The 18078-nt window shown below is 39.8% G+C and overlaps 1 protein-coding gene, 1 long non-coding RNA gene and 1 pseudogene across 2 annotated transcripts; all 3 read left to right on the forward strand.

Moving 5' to 3' along the window:
* The first annotated feature begins 350 nt into the window (after positions 1–350).
* On the forward strand, positions 351–1591 carry LOC107881582 (uncharacterized). Its single transcript, XR_016121946.1, has 2 exons — positions 351–1150; positions 1324–1591. It is a non-coding gene; the product is annotated as an uncharacterized LOC107881582 (long non-coding RNA).
* A 6596-nt stretch (positions 1592–8187) lies between these two features.
* Positions 8188–11363, forward strand: LOC103338960 (uncharacterized). Its single transcript, XM_089043936.1, has 8 exons — positions 8188–8635; positions 9004–9348; positions 9434–9511; positions 9968–10177; positions 10331–10424; positions 10637–10746; positions 10825–10878; positions 11144–11363. The coding sequence occupies exons 4-6, from the start codon at positions 10067–10069 to the stop codon at positions 10699–10701; spliced, it is 270 nt and encodes an 89-aa protein (XP_088900062.1). The 5' UTR covers positions 8188–8635; positions 9004–9348; positions 9434–9511; positions 9968–10066; the 3' UTR covers positions 10702–10746; positions 10825–10878; positions 11144–11363.
* Positions 11364–14437: 3074 nt separating this feature from the next.
* Positions 14438–16621, forward strand: LOC103338949 (L-type lectin-domain containing receptor kinase IV.1 pseudogene; annotated as a pseudogene).
* Positions 16622–18078: the final 1457 nt, after the last annotated feature.

The following is an 18078-nucleotide window of genomic DNA, read 5'->3' on the forward strand; positions in this document are numbered from 1 at the left end:
ACCCAACTTGCCAAGAAGTGAACAGAATGCAGGTGCCCTCAATGGCTTGGTAAACAAGTCTGCTATCTGTTCTCCAGTTTGCACATATCCAGTCTTGATCTCACCTCTTTCTATTTCCCGATGGTTCTCTCATTCCAGAATCCAGCCTATTCAAAAGACAAACTATTCTTAAGCTGGATCAAGGCCACGGCTTCATCTTCTATTAAGACCCTTCTGATTCCATGTTCTACAGACATATGAGGCATGGACGCTGCTTGAGAAACGGTTGTCACACCTGTCCAAAACTTATATTCGTACCTGCGAGATCGATATCGCACTCTAAAAGGATCCAAAATCGATTGCTGAGATAATTTGATCCACGCCAAGTCTTTCTTTGATTCTCATTGCGGCTGGCACCTCAATTTCTGATGGCGAACTTATTGATTATATACTCGATGGCCTAGGCCATGAATACAAAGAATTTACTACCTCCCTTCATCTTCGACCCTCTCTAACTTGAGATGAATTTTATGATATGTTAATACAGGAAGAACAGTTGCTAAAGAGGATGTCTTCCCTCTCCTTATCACAAGGTGTAGCACTCACCTTTGATCGCAATACCAATGATCAGGCCACTCAGAACCGAGCCCAAAGCACCAACCACCACAACCATTCTCAGAACTGGTTCCAAAACTTTGAAAGAGGACGAGGACGAGGCCGAGGTCACGGTTGGCATAATGGAAGAAATTCAGGTCGTTCTCTTAATTGGAATTCCAACCACCATAATTGTGGGGCCTCCACCCGTGACAAAGGCTGGCAGAATAGTCGTGCTTACCGCCGTCCTCAATTTCTAACAGACACCAGATCATCAATGCCTTCACATGATGGACGTCTACCACTGCTCCCAACACCACCATATCAACCTCCTTTTCAGTTTCAAGAAACCTGTCAGATGTGCAATCGACAAGGCCACACTTCACGTGTATGTCATGATTGTGGTTATTACGCCTATATGGCAGAGTCCAACACCTCCAATATCCCTTCACCATCTGTTCCTAATAACACAAGTCGGTGTGTTGACTCCGGGGCAACCCATCATATGGTGTCCTGTCCAGTCCTTATCAACTTCCCTTTGTGAAATCGTATACGGGTAATGACTCCATTATTGTAGGTAATGGCACTCGTCTCTCAATAAGTCATATTGGTCAAACTAATATTGGTCCTTTGAAACTTACTAATGTTCTATGTGTTCTTGCTATACGAAAGAATCTATTGTCTATACACCGTTTTTCTAAGGATAATAATTGCTATTTTGAGATGCATGCTAATGGTTTTCATGTAAAGGACAATATAACGGGGAGGACTTTGCTCACTGGCAGTAGCTCTGGTGACTTGTACCATATTCAAGCAGATCCTACAATCTCAGGGAAGCTAGCCTCTTTTGGTGAAAGGACTACCCAAGATATTTGGCATACAAGACTTGGCCATCCGTCTCATGATGTTTTTCGTATTTTACTTAATAAATTTCACTTGCCTGTTAGTGGTAAGGTTGATTCTATAAGGCTTGTCATATTTGCCCTTTGGGAAAATCATGTAGACTTCCATTTTCCAATCGATCTTTTTATGCTCATGAACCTCTTGCAGTACTTCATCTAGATTTATAGGGACCAGCCCCAGTCTCATCAAATTTTGGTTGTCGTTATTATTTATCTATTGTTGATGAATACACTCGATTTGTATGGTTTTATCATGTAGCAAAGAAATCCGATGTGCTTACAACATTTGTCTTCTTTAAAAGATTTGTGGAAAAACAACACAACCATTATATTAAAACAATACAAATTGATGGTGGTGGTGAATTCACAAACCGTTTATTCCTTAATTTTCTTCATGAACATGGCATCACATATCACATTCCATGCCCTTACACACCAGAGCAAAACGGAATTGTTGAGCGTAAGCATAGACATATTCTTGAAATGGGACTTTGCTTGTTGTCACAATCACACTTACCTTCGAGTTTTTGGCTCGAAGCTTTTTCCACTGCCGTCTTTCTTATTAACAGGTTACTAACTGCACAACTTGGTCAAGTTTCACCATATGAGAAGTTGTTCCAACGCCCACCTTAGTGCCATACAACAAGCATAAACTTTCCTCCAAGTCTATTAAGTGTATTTTTCTCGGGTATGACAATCACTACAAGGGGTACAAGTGCTTTAAACCAATCTCTAGGCGAGTGTATATTTCAACGAATGTTACTTTTGATGAATCTGATTTTTCTTACACTAATATTCTATCCAAGTCCTCTAATGATCACAGGTCAGTACCTCTTGCACCCACATTATTGGAGCCTCCTCATGTTCCTTTATCTCCAGGTCCTCCAACTACTCCACCTCCTTCTAACCTTGCTACGGACAGCCAGCTCTCCCCACCAGCCACACCTCTTCCGCTCTCTATTATGTCTTCATCTCCATCCAACCAACATCTTCATCAATCTGCAAGCACTTTCCCTCCTTCAATAGAAATCGAGTCATCTCTGACAACTCCAGCCACTACACCACTACCATGTGGGTTCCGCAGCCTTCATGATATTGTCTACAACTCCACACACCATCCTCTCCCCTATGCCTTAACTGCAACTCTTATGGATCCTCTCTCAATTGAGCCTACCAGTTATACTCAAGCCTCTAAATTCCCTCACTGGTAGGCAGCGATGCAAGAAGAATATACAGCCCTTATAAAGAACCAAACTTGGTCCCTCGTTCCTTATACACCAACCATGAACATCGTGGTCTGTAAATGGGTTTTCAAAGTCAAGCGAAAAGCGGATGGCACTATTGAAAGACACAAGGCACGCTTAGTTGCCAAGGGATTTAATCAAATGAAGGGCCTTGACTATGATGAAACATTTAGTCTTGTTGTCAAGCCAACTACTATTCGCACTATCTTAACTCTTGCTCTTTCCAGGAATTGGCCCTTGCAACAACTTGATGTTCGTAATGCCTTTTTAAATGGTATCTTACAAGAGGAGGTTTACATGAAGCAGCCCCTAAGTTTTGTTAACCCTCTTCGCTCCAACTATGTCTGCAAACTCCACAAGGCAATCTATGGCCTTAAACACCCCCCCCGGCCCAGGTGCATGGTTTCATCGACTCCATTCTTTTTTAATTCATCAAGGATTCTTCCATAGTCAATCTGATGCTTCACTTTTTATTCATCATACAACCTCTCACTCTTTATGTCCTTGTGTATGTTGATGATTTAATCACAGGTAGTACCCTTCTTGCAGTTAACAAATTCATTGATGACTTATGTTTAACTTTTAATAGTCGCAGGCTGGGAGAGCTCAATTTTTTTTGTTGGCATGGAAGTTTGTCGCACCAATGGCTATCTATCAATCTCTCAAGCTCGTTATGCATATGACCTTCTCACCAAATTTAATATGGAAGCATGTAAACCAAGTGCCACACCACTGCTCTCCTCCACCAGACTCTTTGCAAACGATGGTGATTCGATCTCTGACCCCACATTATCTTGAAGCACGGTTGGGGGCTCCAATACCTTATTCTGTCTCGCCCGATATCGCTTTGCAGTGAATCAGTGTGCCAGTTCATGCATCATCTGTGTTCCACTCACCTCCAAGCTGTTAAAAAGATCTATCGCTATATTAAGGGCACTCTTGAGCATGGCCTTCTCTTTCGTGCTTCTGCTGACCTCACTTTACGAGCCTTCTCCAACGCTGATTAGGCCGGCTCCATTGATGATCGCCGTTCTACTACCGGGGCATGTGTTTTCCTTGTCCTATTCTTGTCACTTGGACCACTAAGAAACAATTCACCGTATCCCGCTCAAGCTCTGAAGCCGAGTATCGCGCACTTGCTACCACTGCAGCTGAGCTTCGTTGGTTTGGCTACTTGTTTCGTGAGTTGGGTATTCCTCTTCGTTCCCCTTCATGTATCTTTGTCGACAACATATATGCCCTCCACATGGCCGCGAATCTCTTCTTCCATGCTTTTACCCGCCATATTGAAATCGACAACCATTTTGTTCGCGAGTTAATTTCCCAAGGTGTTCTTCAGACGCACTATGTTCCCTTTGCTTCTCAACTTGCCGATCTCTTCACCAAAAGCTTGTCTCGCAAACGGTTTACTCACCTTGCTACTATAAGATCCTGCATTGACCAACGGAGGTGGGGTGATGTGCCTTATATGTGCACACCCGCATCCATCTAGCACGAGGCCTTTTGGGAGCTCACTGGCTTCGGAGTCATATGAACTCCGAAGTTAAGCGAGTTGGAGGCTAGAGCAATCCCAGGATGGGTGACCCACTAGGAAGTTGCTTGTGAGCTCCCAGAAACAAAACCGTGAGGGCAGAGAGGGGGCGCCCAAAGTGGACATATTGTGCTACTGGCGGAGCTGGTCCCGGGTTGTGATAATTTGGTATCGAGTCACTCTGCCATGTGTGCGAGTGTCTTGACGAGGACGTCGGGCCCTTAAGGGGGTGGATTGTAAGATCCCTCATTGACCAACAGAGAAGGGGTGATGTACCTTATATGTGCACGCCCGCATCCATCTAACACTACGCCTTTTATGAGCTCATTGGCTTCGGAGTCATGAGAACTCCGAAGTTAAGCGAGTTGGGGCTAGAGTAATCCCAGGATGGGTGACTCACTGAGAAGTTGCTCGTGAGCTCTCGAAACAAAACCGTGAGGCGAGAGGGGGCCCAAAGCGGACAATATCGTGCTACGGCAGAGCCGGTCTCGGGATGTGACAGCTACCAAGCTCAACCTCCACTTTGTTCCCTTTTGCTTGAGGCGGCGTGAAGAGCATCCTACCCATCCGCCAATGAGTATGCAAGACACTCCCCACAAGTCACGGTAGCCTGTAGCCATTCAAGTGTGATTGATTCAGTATCTCAATCAATCCCTATAATCTTGGAACTGCCTATTTTATGTTTTACCATTTGTATAATTTACCATGTTTATATTCATGTACAAAGTCAACTATATAGCATATAAAAGAACTCCAATACAACCAGAATACTCATTGTGGGGTATTCTTCTCTTACCTCTCTCAATTTCTCTACACTAGTAAGCCTAGTAATAACAGCATCTGAAGATGCTAGTTTCACCTTCAATGGTTTCTTGTCTACTAATCTTACTCTCCAAACAATGGCGGGTTCTGAAACTTGACCTTCGTCAGTTGTCAACCAATGCAAGTTTGGGTGAAGTATGATGGTATCCATAAGCAAATCAATGTCACTATGGGTCCAATCAATGTTGATAAGCCCATATTCTACTCTTGTATGTTGGCTTCTCCTCTTCTGCTGGCTCAGTCCACACATCTCATTATGTTATAAGCTGGAGCTTTGAGATGAATGGCCAGGCAGGCACAAGAACTTGATCTCTCAGAACTTCCCAAGCTACCTTGGATAGGAGGTAAAAAAAGATTTAAACTTTTGACCATTGGTGTGCCTATGATGTCTTTGAGTCTGGTTTTGCTAGCAATTTCAAGTTTAACTTATTTCATAAGAAGGAAGAAGAAGCTTGCAGAGCTGCTTCAAGATTGGGAGCTTGAGTATGGGCCTCAAAGGTTTAAATACAAAGAGGTATATATGGCAACAAAGGGGTTTAGGGAGAAGGAGCTTTTGGGACGTGGGGGATTTGTAAGGTCCATAGAGGCATATTACCTACTTCTAAAACTAATAAAGAGCATCTCCAAGATAGCCTCTAAATTTTAGCCAAATTCTAGCTAAAATATAGGACAATGGTCTGAACCTACACATGGCTCATGATGAACACAAGCGTCTAGGCAGCAAACAAGACATTGGGTATTCGAAAAACCACGATCCAGCGTCTCCTTCACGGCCCAGTGCCTCTTCCACTCTTTAGATACCTAGTCCCACTCCTCATCCATGTCCGTCTCTTGACATGATGGACATATCTTTGTTTTCCCTCAGAGACCACACCTCTTTATCGTTGGTTTCTCTCTTTCTCTTGAAATCTCTCTCCACTTATTTGCCTCCTTTGCACCGTCTCTCTCGCCGAGCAGTCTCTCTTCCCTTCATGAGCCTCATCAATGCTCACTGAGCCTTATCCTAGTATGAGATCGTGGTTTCTCTTTATCATGTTTTTATGATGGTTTCTGTGGGAGCAGATATTTTCGTCTCCAATCACAGTGAGCCACGTGGAAAAGAAGATTATCTCTTTTAATTAATTAATTGAACCAGTTTATCTGGCCAGTTAATTAATTGGAATAAATATATTAATTAATATGATATTATCTTTATTTAATAAGATAATATCATTAATTCATATATTATCCTAATAAAGAGAAGATAATATCATTAATTCAGATATTATCTTCATAAAAAGAGATAATATCATTTAATTCAGATATTATCTAAGTCCGACTCGATCCCTACAAATTTGGCTAGAGAATAAACTCAGCATATTCTCTACGAAACCCTAGCCTCGAGGCTCCTATAAATAGATGACTTCATTTATCATTCAAGGTACATCTAAACCTACTCCTAATACCCAAGAAAAATAACCGAAACTTTTTCTCCCTCTCCACTCTCCATATTTTCTCCACACGACTCCGGCCACCACGAACGGCTCCGACTGCCCGGTTCACACCCTACATAAACTCCGTACCCTTTGCTTAGCTATTATTTTTCTACAAACACTCGAACTAACTTAGGCATTGGAGGGCCTTTGGCCAACACCCTCCGGGTGTGGTTTATTTACTCCGATCTGTTTTACAGGAATCGAGGAAGAGAGAGAAGGAAGATCGAATGTTGAAGGATCTAGAAGCTAATATTCTCCCACGAGATTATTTGCACAAACAGTTTCTCTATCATGGTTTCCGTATTTTCCTTTTGTTTGTTGATGTTGCCCGTCGTTGTTCACCTAGCCATCTCTTTTTCCTCTGTGAGCCTCGTCAACGCTCGCCGAGCATTCTCTGCCGTGCTACATGCCGCTATTCCCTTTGCACAACCCCTGTTTCTTCCTCTGTGTTGCCGACTTGGTATCGGCCACTCAAGCCCTATCACCATGTTGCCGACTTTGTATCTTTGTATTACTGCCTTCGTATCAGCCTCTCATGCTCTATCTCTACTCAACCCGTGTTCTCCTCCCCTCTGAAGCCCAATATCTTTCTTTGATTTTACTGCTGGTCTCTGTCTTCTTCAATGCTCTCTGCACGCACACAAGGGGTTTTCAAACTCTACCACTTTCATTCCTCTCCAACACCTTATCCACCATGCTGCATACAACTTTGTGATTATATGCTACACTACACTATGTGATGTTTATAATGTTTCTAAAGCTGTTTTTTAAAGAAGTAGAATTTCGCATGTCTTTTTTTTTTTTTCATTCTTTTCCTTCTATCTTTTCTCATCTCTTTCTTTCTTTTCTTTCTTTCTTTTTTCTAATTAAGTGGGTCGAGGTGTAAAGCTAGAAAACATGGGTGTTTAGCTCGAGGTGGAAAGCCAGAAAACATGGAAAGCGGAAAACACATAGTGGAAATCATGGAGGCAGAAAGCTAGAAATTACGGGTGAGGAAAGCGGGAAAAATCATAAACGGGTGTCATAATGGATGTATATAAAAGGAAACAAGGGGAGAAAATGAAGGAAACATGCATCTAATGCTTAGGACATGAACTTTAGCCACAACCTATACAACAAAAACATTCTAAATGGCGGATTCATTTTGTGTATACTAGTTGAGCTAAACATTTTTCATTTTAAACCAAGTATCTTACCCTAGTCTCTTTAAACACAAACATAAAAGGAAAAAGGGAATAGATCTTTACCCTTGATGACCTTTTCTTGATTTCTTAATAATAAACACCTTTGTTGGAAGTGCCTTTTGTTTCTCTTGATTTTGACTCCTTCAAAGTTCATGTGATAATGACCACATGTACATAAGTTCATATGGTATTTATGCAAATTTCCCTATTAATAAAGTACCATTAGCCAAGGAAACCGTTGTAATATCCTATTTACCTTCATCTGTGAATGGCTTATCATTTTATAACAAAAGAAGAATTTAGATAAATATTCATGTGGTGGATCATCCGCCCTTTCACAGGATTTCTCGGTTTCTTAACTTCTGTCTTTTCTATATTGAAGAAATTTTCATCATACAGTATATACGTACCTTGAAGCACTACAAGAAAAAAGGTCAGTAGTGACCAATTTCCTTGTCACCACATTAATAATGGTCACAAATACAGTGAATTTAATGACCAATAATACTACACGGTCAGTAAATTGATTAAGACATATTTTTTAATTTTTTAATGACTAAATTTTATGACCAGTATTTAAATTAGTCACTAAAAACAACTCAAAAAATAAAGCTAGTGACCAACACATATGCCAAGCTAGCCTTACTTATGTTATTTAATACATCAGTGACCAATTAACTTTTTTAAACTTTATTTTTTGTTTTGAAAACGCGCGTGTTCTGAGCGAAAAGAGCGAAAGCATCTAAAGGGCAAAAAAAAAAAAAGGCGAGCGAGACCAAAGAGACCAGAGTCTTCTTCGACGAGCGAGACCAGCGAGACTAGAGAGAGCGAGACCGTCTTCTTCGACGAGCATTGTCCTCTTCATCTCTGTCGTTTCGATTTCTAAGTTTTCTCCCAATATCATGTGAGCTTTCTATTCTTTGCTTTCAATGTTAGTTTTGATTTCATTTGAGTACGATTGTGACTCTGAGTCTGATTCTCTATTCCCGAATTCCCTAGTTCTCTAGGTTTGATTTGATAAATAAAGGCTTTAAGCAAAACTTTGTGTCCTTAAATCAGCTAGGTTTTCTTTTGGTACTCAGGCAGAGCTTGATTTTAGGTTCAATTTTGATTTCAGTTCTGATTATTGCATTTTTTTATGTACTGCTTGTGTGAATTTCAGTTTGCAGTGGACATGTTCTGATATAAACAACGCATGTCCTGATTAGACTGTTATATATTGTGTTGAATTTCACAATCCATTGATTTTCTGACCAACTTTGTTTGCTTTAGGCTAGTTTCATACATCTACCTGTAATGCAGTTGACCATGAATTTAAACAGCTTGGAAATGTGGTCCTTTGAACTGATTGTTCTTCTATCTGGTCTTCTTCCAAACCCAAAGTTGGAAACCTCAGTGCTACATTATCATCCCCTCGCCAGTATAGTTGAGGGTCTGGGTAATTTTGTTTTGATCTATTCTACATTTGCAGAATGCTGCATTCGTCTTGGTTCCTGGCGGATTTGGAGATCGTGGTGTGAAAGGTATGATTTTAGCTGCAAAGTATGCCAGATAGAACAATGTTCCTTATCTTGGGATTTGTTTGGGCATGCAGACTTCCGTGATTGAGTTCGCAAGGTCCGTAAGCGACATTTCTTTCACTAACATGTTTTCTTCTAATTTTAAGATCATATATCAGCCCTAATTTAATTACTTGCTTTAGGTTTTGAGTTTAGAAAGGGCGGACAGCACAGAGTTCGATGAACATACACCAAATCCTGTTGTAGTTTTTATGCCCAAGGTACAAATTTATGGTGATGCTATCCTATTCAGTTATGAAATACATATGGCTGCATCATTCTTCCCGTGATAGTTCGTTCTTTTATGTCTGCATATAGGGTTCAAGAAAACCTGTCTGTTACTGAAAATTCAAATTATTAGTTCAGTTACCTTGTTGCATTTATACAGTAAAGTTGATGCAGGTGCCATGTGTTCAAACACTGCCGGTCTGGAAGAACCCATGGCACATGCAATTGAACTTTTACCTTTATTGCATTTATACTGTAAAACTCTTCAACTTTGTTGGCTAGTTTATTATTTTGCTGGAAGTCTTTCCTTACATCTCAACTATATGTTGTATCTGTGACTGCTTATATCAAAACTAATCCCAGAAGACCACCACTTTGAAACTTCTTAGTTTTCCACTATTAGCATCCACTTTTAACATTCGTAATCTGGTATTGCTATCAATTTCTAGGTACCTTAACTTGGAGTATGTGGATGAACGGCATCGGCATAGATATGAGGTTGGTTGTAATTTAATTCAGGTGAAACATGATCTTTCACAAGTGCCTTTATGTGGTGGACATGGTCTGATTCCGTCATGAACCCAGATGTTATTGGAATTCTTGAAGAAGCGGGCCTAAAATTTGTAGGGAAGGATGACAGTGGAAGCAAATGGAGGTGGGTTTTCTGCTGGTCTTATGCTCACTTGTAGTGAGCATTTGTCAGAATTTACTTGGTTATAGTTGCACACAATCCTTTCTTACCATTTACTGAAAAGGATTGAATTTGAATATTTGACTTTTTACATGATTTGTGTTACTTTTCTGTTCTGCAGATTTTAGAGCTTCCAAGCCATCCATTCTATGTAGGAGTGCAATTTCATCCAGAATTTAAATCACGGCCTGGGAAGCCCTCAGCTCTCTTTTTAGGTACTAGTACAAACAAGTATGCTGCAACATGCATCTTTGAATTACCATGTTTCTCTGCTGTATCTCTAGTGTTTGATATAGAACTTGGGCCATGCTTGTTTCGAAGTACATTACGGATTGTCTCTTTACAATTCCCATTTACATTCAGTGATGCTCTATCAAGTCATTAAGTCTCTGTACTTCATTTGACATCTGTGACATTGCAATTCTAGGTCTTATCTTGGCAGCAACAGGGCAGTTGGAAACATATCTTGACCAGCATCCAAATACAAGTTGACAGCATTGAGTCATTGTCTCAATATTCCCAGATAATTTTTTCAAGGTAGATTTGAATGTGGGTGTGGATGGGGCCTAGTGTAGTAAAAGCTAATGTCTTATCTAATTTTGTTACTTTGTTCAGTGCACTAGTAAAAAGATTGCTATAGCAGTTATCCTCGACTTCATCATCAATGAGGTTAGCTTATAACTCTCATCTTACTACAATACAATTTTTGCAATCTGCACAATATACTAATTTCCTAATTTCCAGTTATCCTCCACTTTATCATCAATGAGTTCCTAATTTCCAGTTACTTCAGACAAGTGACTGATAAACTTTAAGCGACTAATTAATTAGAGATGCGCTTGCTAGCTCTTGAGTTTAATTATTCTTGCATTTAGTTAATTCCCGGTTTAGTGCATCCCAAGTAAGAACTGACATAATTCTTTGTTTGATGCAGGTCTGATGGATAAAGGGCAGAAGACAATCTACCAGTGATGAATCTTATGTTATTTGTTTTTGGGAAGCACTTGACATTTAGGTTGAACTTAAACATGTAGCATTTTGTTTTTGAGACATCTTGTGAATTTGTTGGAAGAATGTTAGATATATGGATTGCTTTTGAATGCAATGAATTATTCGATGCTATAAATTTTATCTACAACGCTGTTTGAAAGAAATTAATTGTGATTTCATATTGTAATACAATAAATAGAGAACATGGAGAGGTAAACCTAATTAGTTACGAGTTTTTTGAAAAACATTAGTGACCAAGCTAGTAGGTCACTAATGTGGGCACGTGACCCAGTTTCAGTGACCAAATTGTAAGCCATTTAGTGACCAAATTTGTGGTCCCTAATAGTGTTTTTATTAGTGACCAGACAGGGATAGCCACTAATTCTTTGTGTTGTAGTGACCAATAGTTGACATTGGCCACTAAATAGAATTTGTGACAGCTTCTAGTGACCACCCAGTGACCACCAATATTTGGACACTTATTGCATTAGTGACCAAAAAGGGTAGTTACTGTGACAAAGTGAGTGGCCACTAATACCTGTTTTTCTTGTAGTGAAGGTTATCTTTTTAAAGAAAGAAGTTCTATATTGTAGGTATAAAATTTCCGTTCTTCATGAAAAATGGGATCAGTTGTGGCTCACAGAAATGTCAAAGGTCAGTAATGTATTACTAGATGGGAAATTCAATGAAGATTTTGTTTCAGTCTATATGAACCAATCACTTTGGGTAAGGTGGCTGGCAGCGGCCACATGATAGTGTCCATAAATTCTGTTGGAAAATTTGGTTTATGGATGCTACTTTTCCTACAAAACATCGTATGAAATAATTATTAGAAAATTGTAATTTACATTGATAGAGTAGATTAAATAAAATCAATGAAATTACAGCAAAATACTTATCTTTTGGGAAGTAGAAGTTGGTCTCCATTGATACTTGAGTAGAATAATAGTCTTAGGTTAAGGCGTGTAGTCACTGTCCTTAACAGTAGATTTCGCCCCTCAAAGATAATGTCTTGGTGAGCAAGGTTGTATGGCGGCCTACCCTCCAGAATACAACAATATGCGTACACTTATATTTGGATCGGATAAACAACTCGAATCTTTCCCTTGATAACAAGAGATTAAATTGAAACACAAACTCAAGAATGTGGAGGAGAAAATAATGAAGAAAGGTGCCAATTTTACTAACGTTCTGCTCATTTCTCTTTTTGTGTGTGCGTGTGTGTGTGGCTATTCTCAAAAGGTATTTATAGGAGCTGGCTCCCTCCCATTCGAGGTTGGGTCTTAAAATCGTTTTAGGCAAAATAAATGCCCTAAAAATCCAACGGTAGAGTAAGGCAATAATTGCCCAACATGATCAACCAAATAATTCCCAAAAGTAAGTATACCAAACGGACACAAATGGTTGTTGAAAACAAAATGTATTAAACTACAATATTGACCATTAAGTGATGATCAAATCAAAGCTAACGGGCCTCAAAATTAATACAAAAGAATCAGGTCATAATAAATTTTATAAATATACAAAATAATTGTCTGAACCCATATATGATCTAGTTGTGAATTTTTTATTTATTGCTTGCTGGATGGGGATTGGGCTAATTGGGTTTGTAAGCCCAAAAATATAATTTAGTTGGGCTTGAAGCTCTTAGAATTCAAAAATGGAAAGAAATTAATTGGGCTTAGAGACGGTCCAAACCGTGTAAATCGAAACTGAATCGAACATAAATTGGTTCAAGTTGGTCTGAATTTATTATTTTTTTTGGCATTTTTGTTAAAATTCAAACCGAACTGGGCCAAATGATCAGTAACGGTCCAATTTTAGTTTTGGCTGAGAACCAAGCCGACCCAAACTGTGCCTAGGCCTAGTTATTCATGTGAATCACTAGCCTTTTCATTGTATTTTTCTGATCTTCCTGGCTTTTGGTTTCTTAATGTCTGTCTTTTTTATGTCCCTCTGGCCTGGTATACCCCTTTTTCTATATTGAATAAATTTCCATATTTTTTTTTTCATAAAAAAGTTCAATATTGTAGGTATAAAATTGTCATAGATATATAAGCATTGGACTGGCCACATGTTTCTCTCTATCCCCGTACCTACGTGCGTTTGCAATTGTCAAGTTTTCTTAATGTCTTTGTGAAGGAATAATGATACTCTTACCACATTTGTATATCACATTCTTATACTACCTTATGTGCCATATGAGGTGGACAGTCACATCAATTTAAATTAATTTAACATTTTCTTTTCTTTTATGATTTATTGACACTTTTTAATTGATGTGGTTGTCACTTCATGTGCTACATAAGGTGGTATGAAAATGTTGTATATAAATGTGGTAAGAATAGTATTACTCTTGTGTGAAATAGAAAATGCTAGACTTACCATATTTTTGTACCACATTGTGTACTAAGCTTTGGAGTCGCCGGAAGTTGCCCCTTTGGACTGTCTTGAAGTTGCCCACCAAGTGTTTGATTAAATGACTGAGTGACTTGTTCTTTTCTATTCTTTGTTGCGCTACTGAGGGAAAAACAAAATTGAAGAAGAAGAACAAAGGCTGTAGTTTTCTGTGGGGCCTTGGGTAGGTATGCTTTCCTTGTGGCCCACTGGGCCTGTGTAGTTCATCAACCTGGTCAATTTCATGTCACTCCACCACCGTATGCCACCGGCAGTCCCCACAAAGCGCAAAAATTCCTTCTTTAAAGATAATAACCCACCACAATTCATTAATTTGTTCCCTATCTCTATCTATCTATATCTGTTAATAACTTGAAATTTAAAATTTCAATTGGCTTCCATATGAATTAATCGAGAGATGTTTGGAGTGTGGTGGAGTGCATCCATATGAACTCACGAAGATTATGCAGAATTTGGACCCCATGGAGAATTGACATGGGAAATTAAATATTAATTTTCCAATACATATATAATTGAATATTAATTTTGAATGAAGAAGAATATTCATTACGAGTATTTGAGTGAATTATACTTTTTTAAACATATATACACTGGTCAAAACATTACACCTCCTCTAAAAAATTCCTAGTCCGCCAGTGTCACACCTCCAACATTTATTGCGTTCACAACCAAGCTAACAGTTAGTGTCCATAATTTCTACATAAAAGCTAATTAGTGACAATGACGGTCAAGTTGTTTGACGAAGTCCCGCTACATTGACTTAGATTTTTCTTTGGTAGCGTAGCTGCATTTATATCTGTGGTAAGACTTAAACTGAATTATGTATTGAAAGTTCACGGAGTCTTTGGTAGAGAACTGAAATTAATAGCCATGTTTTTCAAGCTTGTTATAGTCATACTAGCAAGCCTAGCAGCAGCTGAAGATCTCAATTTCACCTACAATGGTTTCCTGTCTGCTAATCTTAGCCTAGATGGCGTAGCCCAAGTCACATCCAATGGCCTTCTGAAGCTTACAAATGACACTGCACTCGGCCATGCCTTCTACCCCAACCCAGTAACCTTCAAGAACTCATCCAATGCTACCGCTTTCTCCTTCTCTACCACTTTTGTGTTCGCTATCAGATCCAGATTGGGACCGCGTTTGGGTGGCCATGGAATTGCCTTTGTCATTGCTCCGACAAGAGGGCTCCCGGGAGGTTTTAAAAGCCAGTACCTGGGCGTTTTCAATGAAACCAACAACGGCAACGCCAACAACCATATTTTTGCTGTAGAGCTTGACTCCTTTCAGGACCCCGAGCTTGGCGACATCAACAACAACCATGTTGGGATTGATATAAATGGTTTGCGCTCAGTGAAATCAACTCCAGCGGGATATCATGCTCTAAACAATGGTGGTTTCCAAAACTTGATCCTCATCAGTGGTCAACCAATGCAAGTTTGGGTGGATTATGATGGTATCCAGAAGCAAATCAATGTCACTTTGGGTCCAATCAATGTTGATAAACCCCATATTCCACTCTTATCTTTGAAGTATGACCTTTCCACGGTCCTTAACACGACCATGTATGTTGGCTTCTCCTCTAGCCCTGGCTCAGTCATCACATCTCATTATGTTCTAGGATGGAGCTTTGAGATGAATGGCCAGGCTCCAGAACTTGTTCTCTCACAACTTCCTAAGCTGCCCCGGATAGGACCTAAAAAAATATCTAATTTTTTGACCGTTGGTGTGCCTGTGACGTCTGTGAGTTTGGTTTTGCTAGCAATTTCAAGTTTAATTTATGCCATAAGAAGGAAGAAGAAGTTTGCAGAGCTGCTTGAAGATTGGGAGCTTGAGTATGGGCCTCAAAGGTTTAAATATGAAGAGTTATTTATGGCAACAAAAGGGTTTAGGGAGAAGGAGCTCTTGGGAACCGGGGGATTTGGTAAGGTCTATAAAGGCATATTACCTTCCTCCAAAACTGAGATTGCAGTGAAGAGGGTCTCACATGAATCAAGACAGGGGATGAAGGAGTTTGTTGCAGAAATTATTAGCATTGGCAGACTTCGTCACCGAAATTTAGTACCACTGTTGGGATATTGCAGAAGAAAAGGGGAGCTGCTCTTGGTCTATGACTACATGCCTAATGGAAGCCTGGACAAATACCTATACCGCCAACCAGTGGTCACTCTCAATTGGAGGCAGAGGTTCAGAGTGATCAAAGGTGTGGCTTCAGGGTTGTTCTATCTTCATGAAGAATGGGAACAAGTTGTGGTTCACAGAGATGTGAAGGCCAGTAACATATTACTAGATTCAAAATTTAATGCAAGACTAGGAGATTTTGGCCTTGCAAGATTATATGACCACGGAAAGGACCCTAAGACCACTCGTATAGTTGGAACACTTGGGTATCTAGCTCCGGAGAATGCAAGATTAGGCAGGGCCACAACGCAAGCCGATGTGTTTTCTTTTGGGGCATTTTTGCTTGAAGTTGCCTGTGGAAGAAGGCCAATACAGACACAAGGTGTTCTGGTTGATTTGGTGTTTTCTTGTTGGAAGAGAAGTAATATTCTTGAGGTAATAGATATAAACTTGGGTTCAGAATTCGTAGCTGAGGAGGTGGAATTGGTGTTGAAGCTTGGGCTGTTGTGCTCTAATTCAGAGCCTTCTGCTAGGCCAAGCATGCGTCAAGTAGTGCATTATTTAGAGGGTGACATTCCACTGCCGGAGTTATCATCTCTTGGTCTTTCTTCTGGTGGCTTGAAGTTCGCACACCACGAAGGTTTTGATGATTCGGCAATGTCATATCCGTCTTCTATGGGCAAGGAGATGTCATATGCGCCAGAGTCATCACTTCTCTCAGGTGGTCGCTGAGGCCAATCAATTAAGATTCTCACCCAAGCTGCCATGCACGAGGCATAGAACATATATACATGCAGCTTTGAATGTTTCCTCTAGTTTATTAGTTTGCAACTAGTTGCTTGTTACATTAAATCAATGCTGCATAGAAAATGGATGTTTTGTATTATACTATTTTTTATATCTTTTTTATGTTGTTGATACTATTTTTTATATAAGAAAACAGACATGGAAATTTTAATCTTAATAAATAGTAAAAAATTAGAACGGGAAAAAGGAGCAATTTTAAGAGGCGGCAGTCGGTTGGGTCCGGAATGCGGGCCGAATCTTGGACTCGTAATTACTGGATGAGTGTGGAGGAGATCTCGGCAGACCTCCTCAAGTTCTCAACTTTCAGATCCTTCACCATCGTCCGATGTCAAAACAGATCTCTGGCCATTTTCTAGAGAATGGGTTTTGGCAGAAACCTGCATTTCTATTTGGTACATCACGTTGTTGTAGGAGCAGGATTGAATTCTTGAACCTTCTAGACGCTAGCTTTTCTATGTTTTTGCCTCCAACTATTTTGGCTCCGTCGCCTTAAACCAAGTATACTTGCATCACTGTGAAGGTTCAAAATTTAGTCGAGGAAACGACAGACCTCTCCCCCAGCTAAGTACACTTTGAAGCATTGGACTGGCCACAGGTTTCTCTCTGTTGTGCGTTTGTAATTGTCAAGTTTTCTTTGATGTCTTTGGGAAATTTGAATTTACATTATATATATCGACTTACTGGTGTGCCAATATTGTAGCACTAGTTGATGATTGTGGCAATCTGCATGGAAATTGCGAACTTGTTTGCTTTTGTTTCGGTATATGATCATTTTATAAAAATAAATTTGGCATTTTGCTGCATAAAGAATTTGATATCGGGACACTTGTTTACTCCTTTTTGGTAACAGTGAGTGATTAAAATATGGGGTCGGAGAGTCTTGTACCTTTGTATCTATAGAATTGATCATAACACTAGTGGGAGACGAGTGTGAGTGATTGTAAAAGTAGGGTCTTGGCTGAGAACCGGGCCGAATCGGACTGGATCGGATGAAGGATGAACAATATCAATTCTGTTTTAGTTTTGGTTGAGAATTAGGCCAAACCGGACCTTGCCCAGACCCAGTATTACCCTTGTGAAAAATGTGGTAAGTCTAGCATTACTCTTGTGAAATATGAATTGTCAAGTTTTCTTAACATATAATATGGGAGAATATGAGAATGAGAGAAAAAATTTCTGGTTTTCAACTTATACAAGTAGATGGCTTACTAACCAAGCTAATCATATTTGGTTTCCAAGGCCTGGAACTTGCAAGCTGCAGTCTTCACAAGTTAAGTGAATATTTCCTGGTCTCACACCTCCAACTTTCACACACAAGCTAACGGTTAGTGTCCATAATTTCTACATAAAAGCTAATTAGTGACAATGACGGTCAAGTTGTATGACGGTCAAGTTGTTCTACATTGACTTAGATTTTTCTTTGATGGGTCCAGTTGTTGACTTGATGTGTATCCAAAGACTCGCAATGAAGGATATGTTCAGAAAGGCATTGGCTGAGAATCAAGGATAGCCATGTTTTTCAAGCTTGTAATACTT

This window comes from Prunus mume, linkage group LG1, assembly GCF_029339155.1.
Source record: "Prunus mume cultivar Tortuosa linkage group LG1, ASM2933915v1, whole genome shotgun sequence".
NCBI classification, from domain to species: Eukaryota; Viridiplantae; Streptophyta; class Magnoliopsida; order Rosales; family Rosaceae; genus Prunus; species Prunus mume.

Bases quoted from the DNA above. Each gene is read 5' to 3' on its own strand.
- LOC103338960 (XM_089043936.1), top strand. From the start codon at position 10,067: ATGTGGTGGACATGGTCTGATTCCGTCATGAACCCAGATGTTATTGGA. The intron at 10,178-10,330 runs GTTTTCTGCTGG...TCTGTTCTGCAG, and splicing joins GTGGAAGCAAATGGAGGTGG to ATTTTAGAGCTTCCAAGCCA. The intron at 10,425-10,636 runs GTACTAGTACAA...TTGCAATTCTAG, and splicing joins GCCCTCAGCTCTCTTTTTAG to GTCTTATCTTGGCAGCAACA.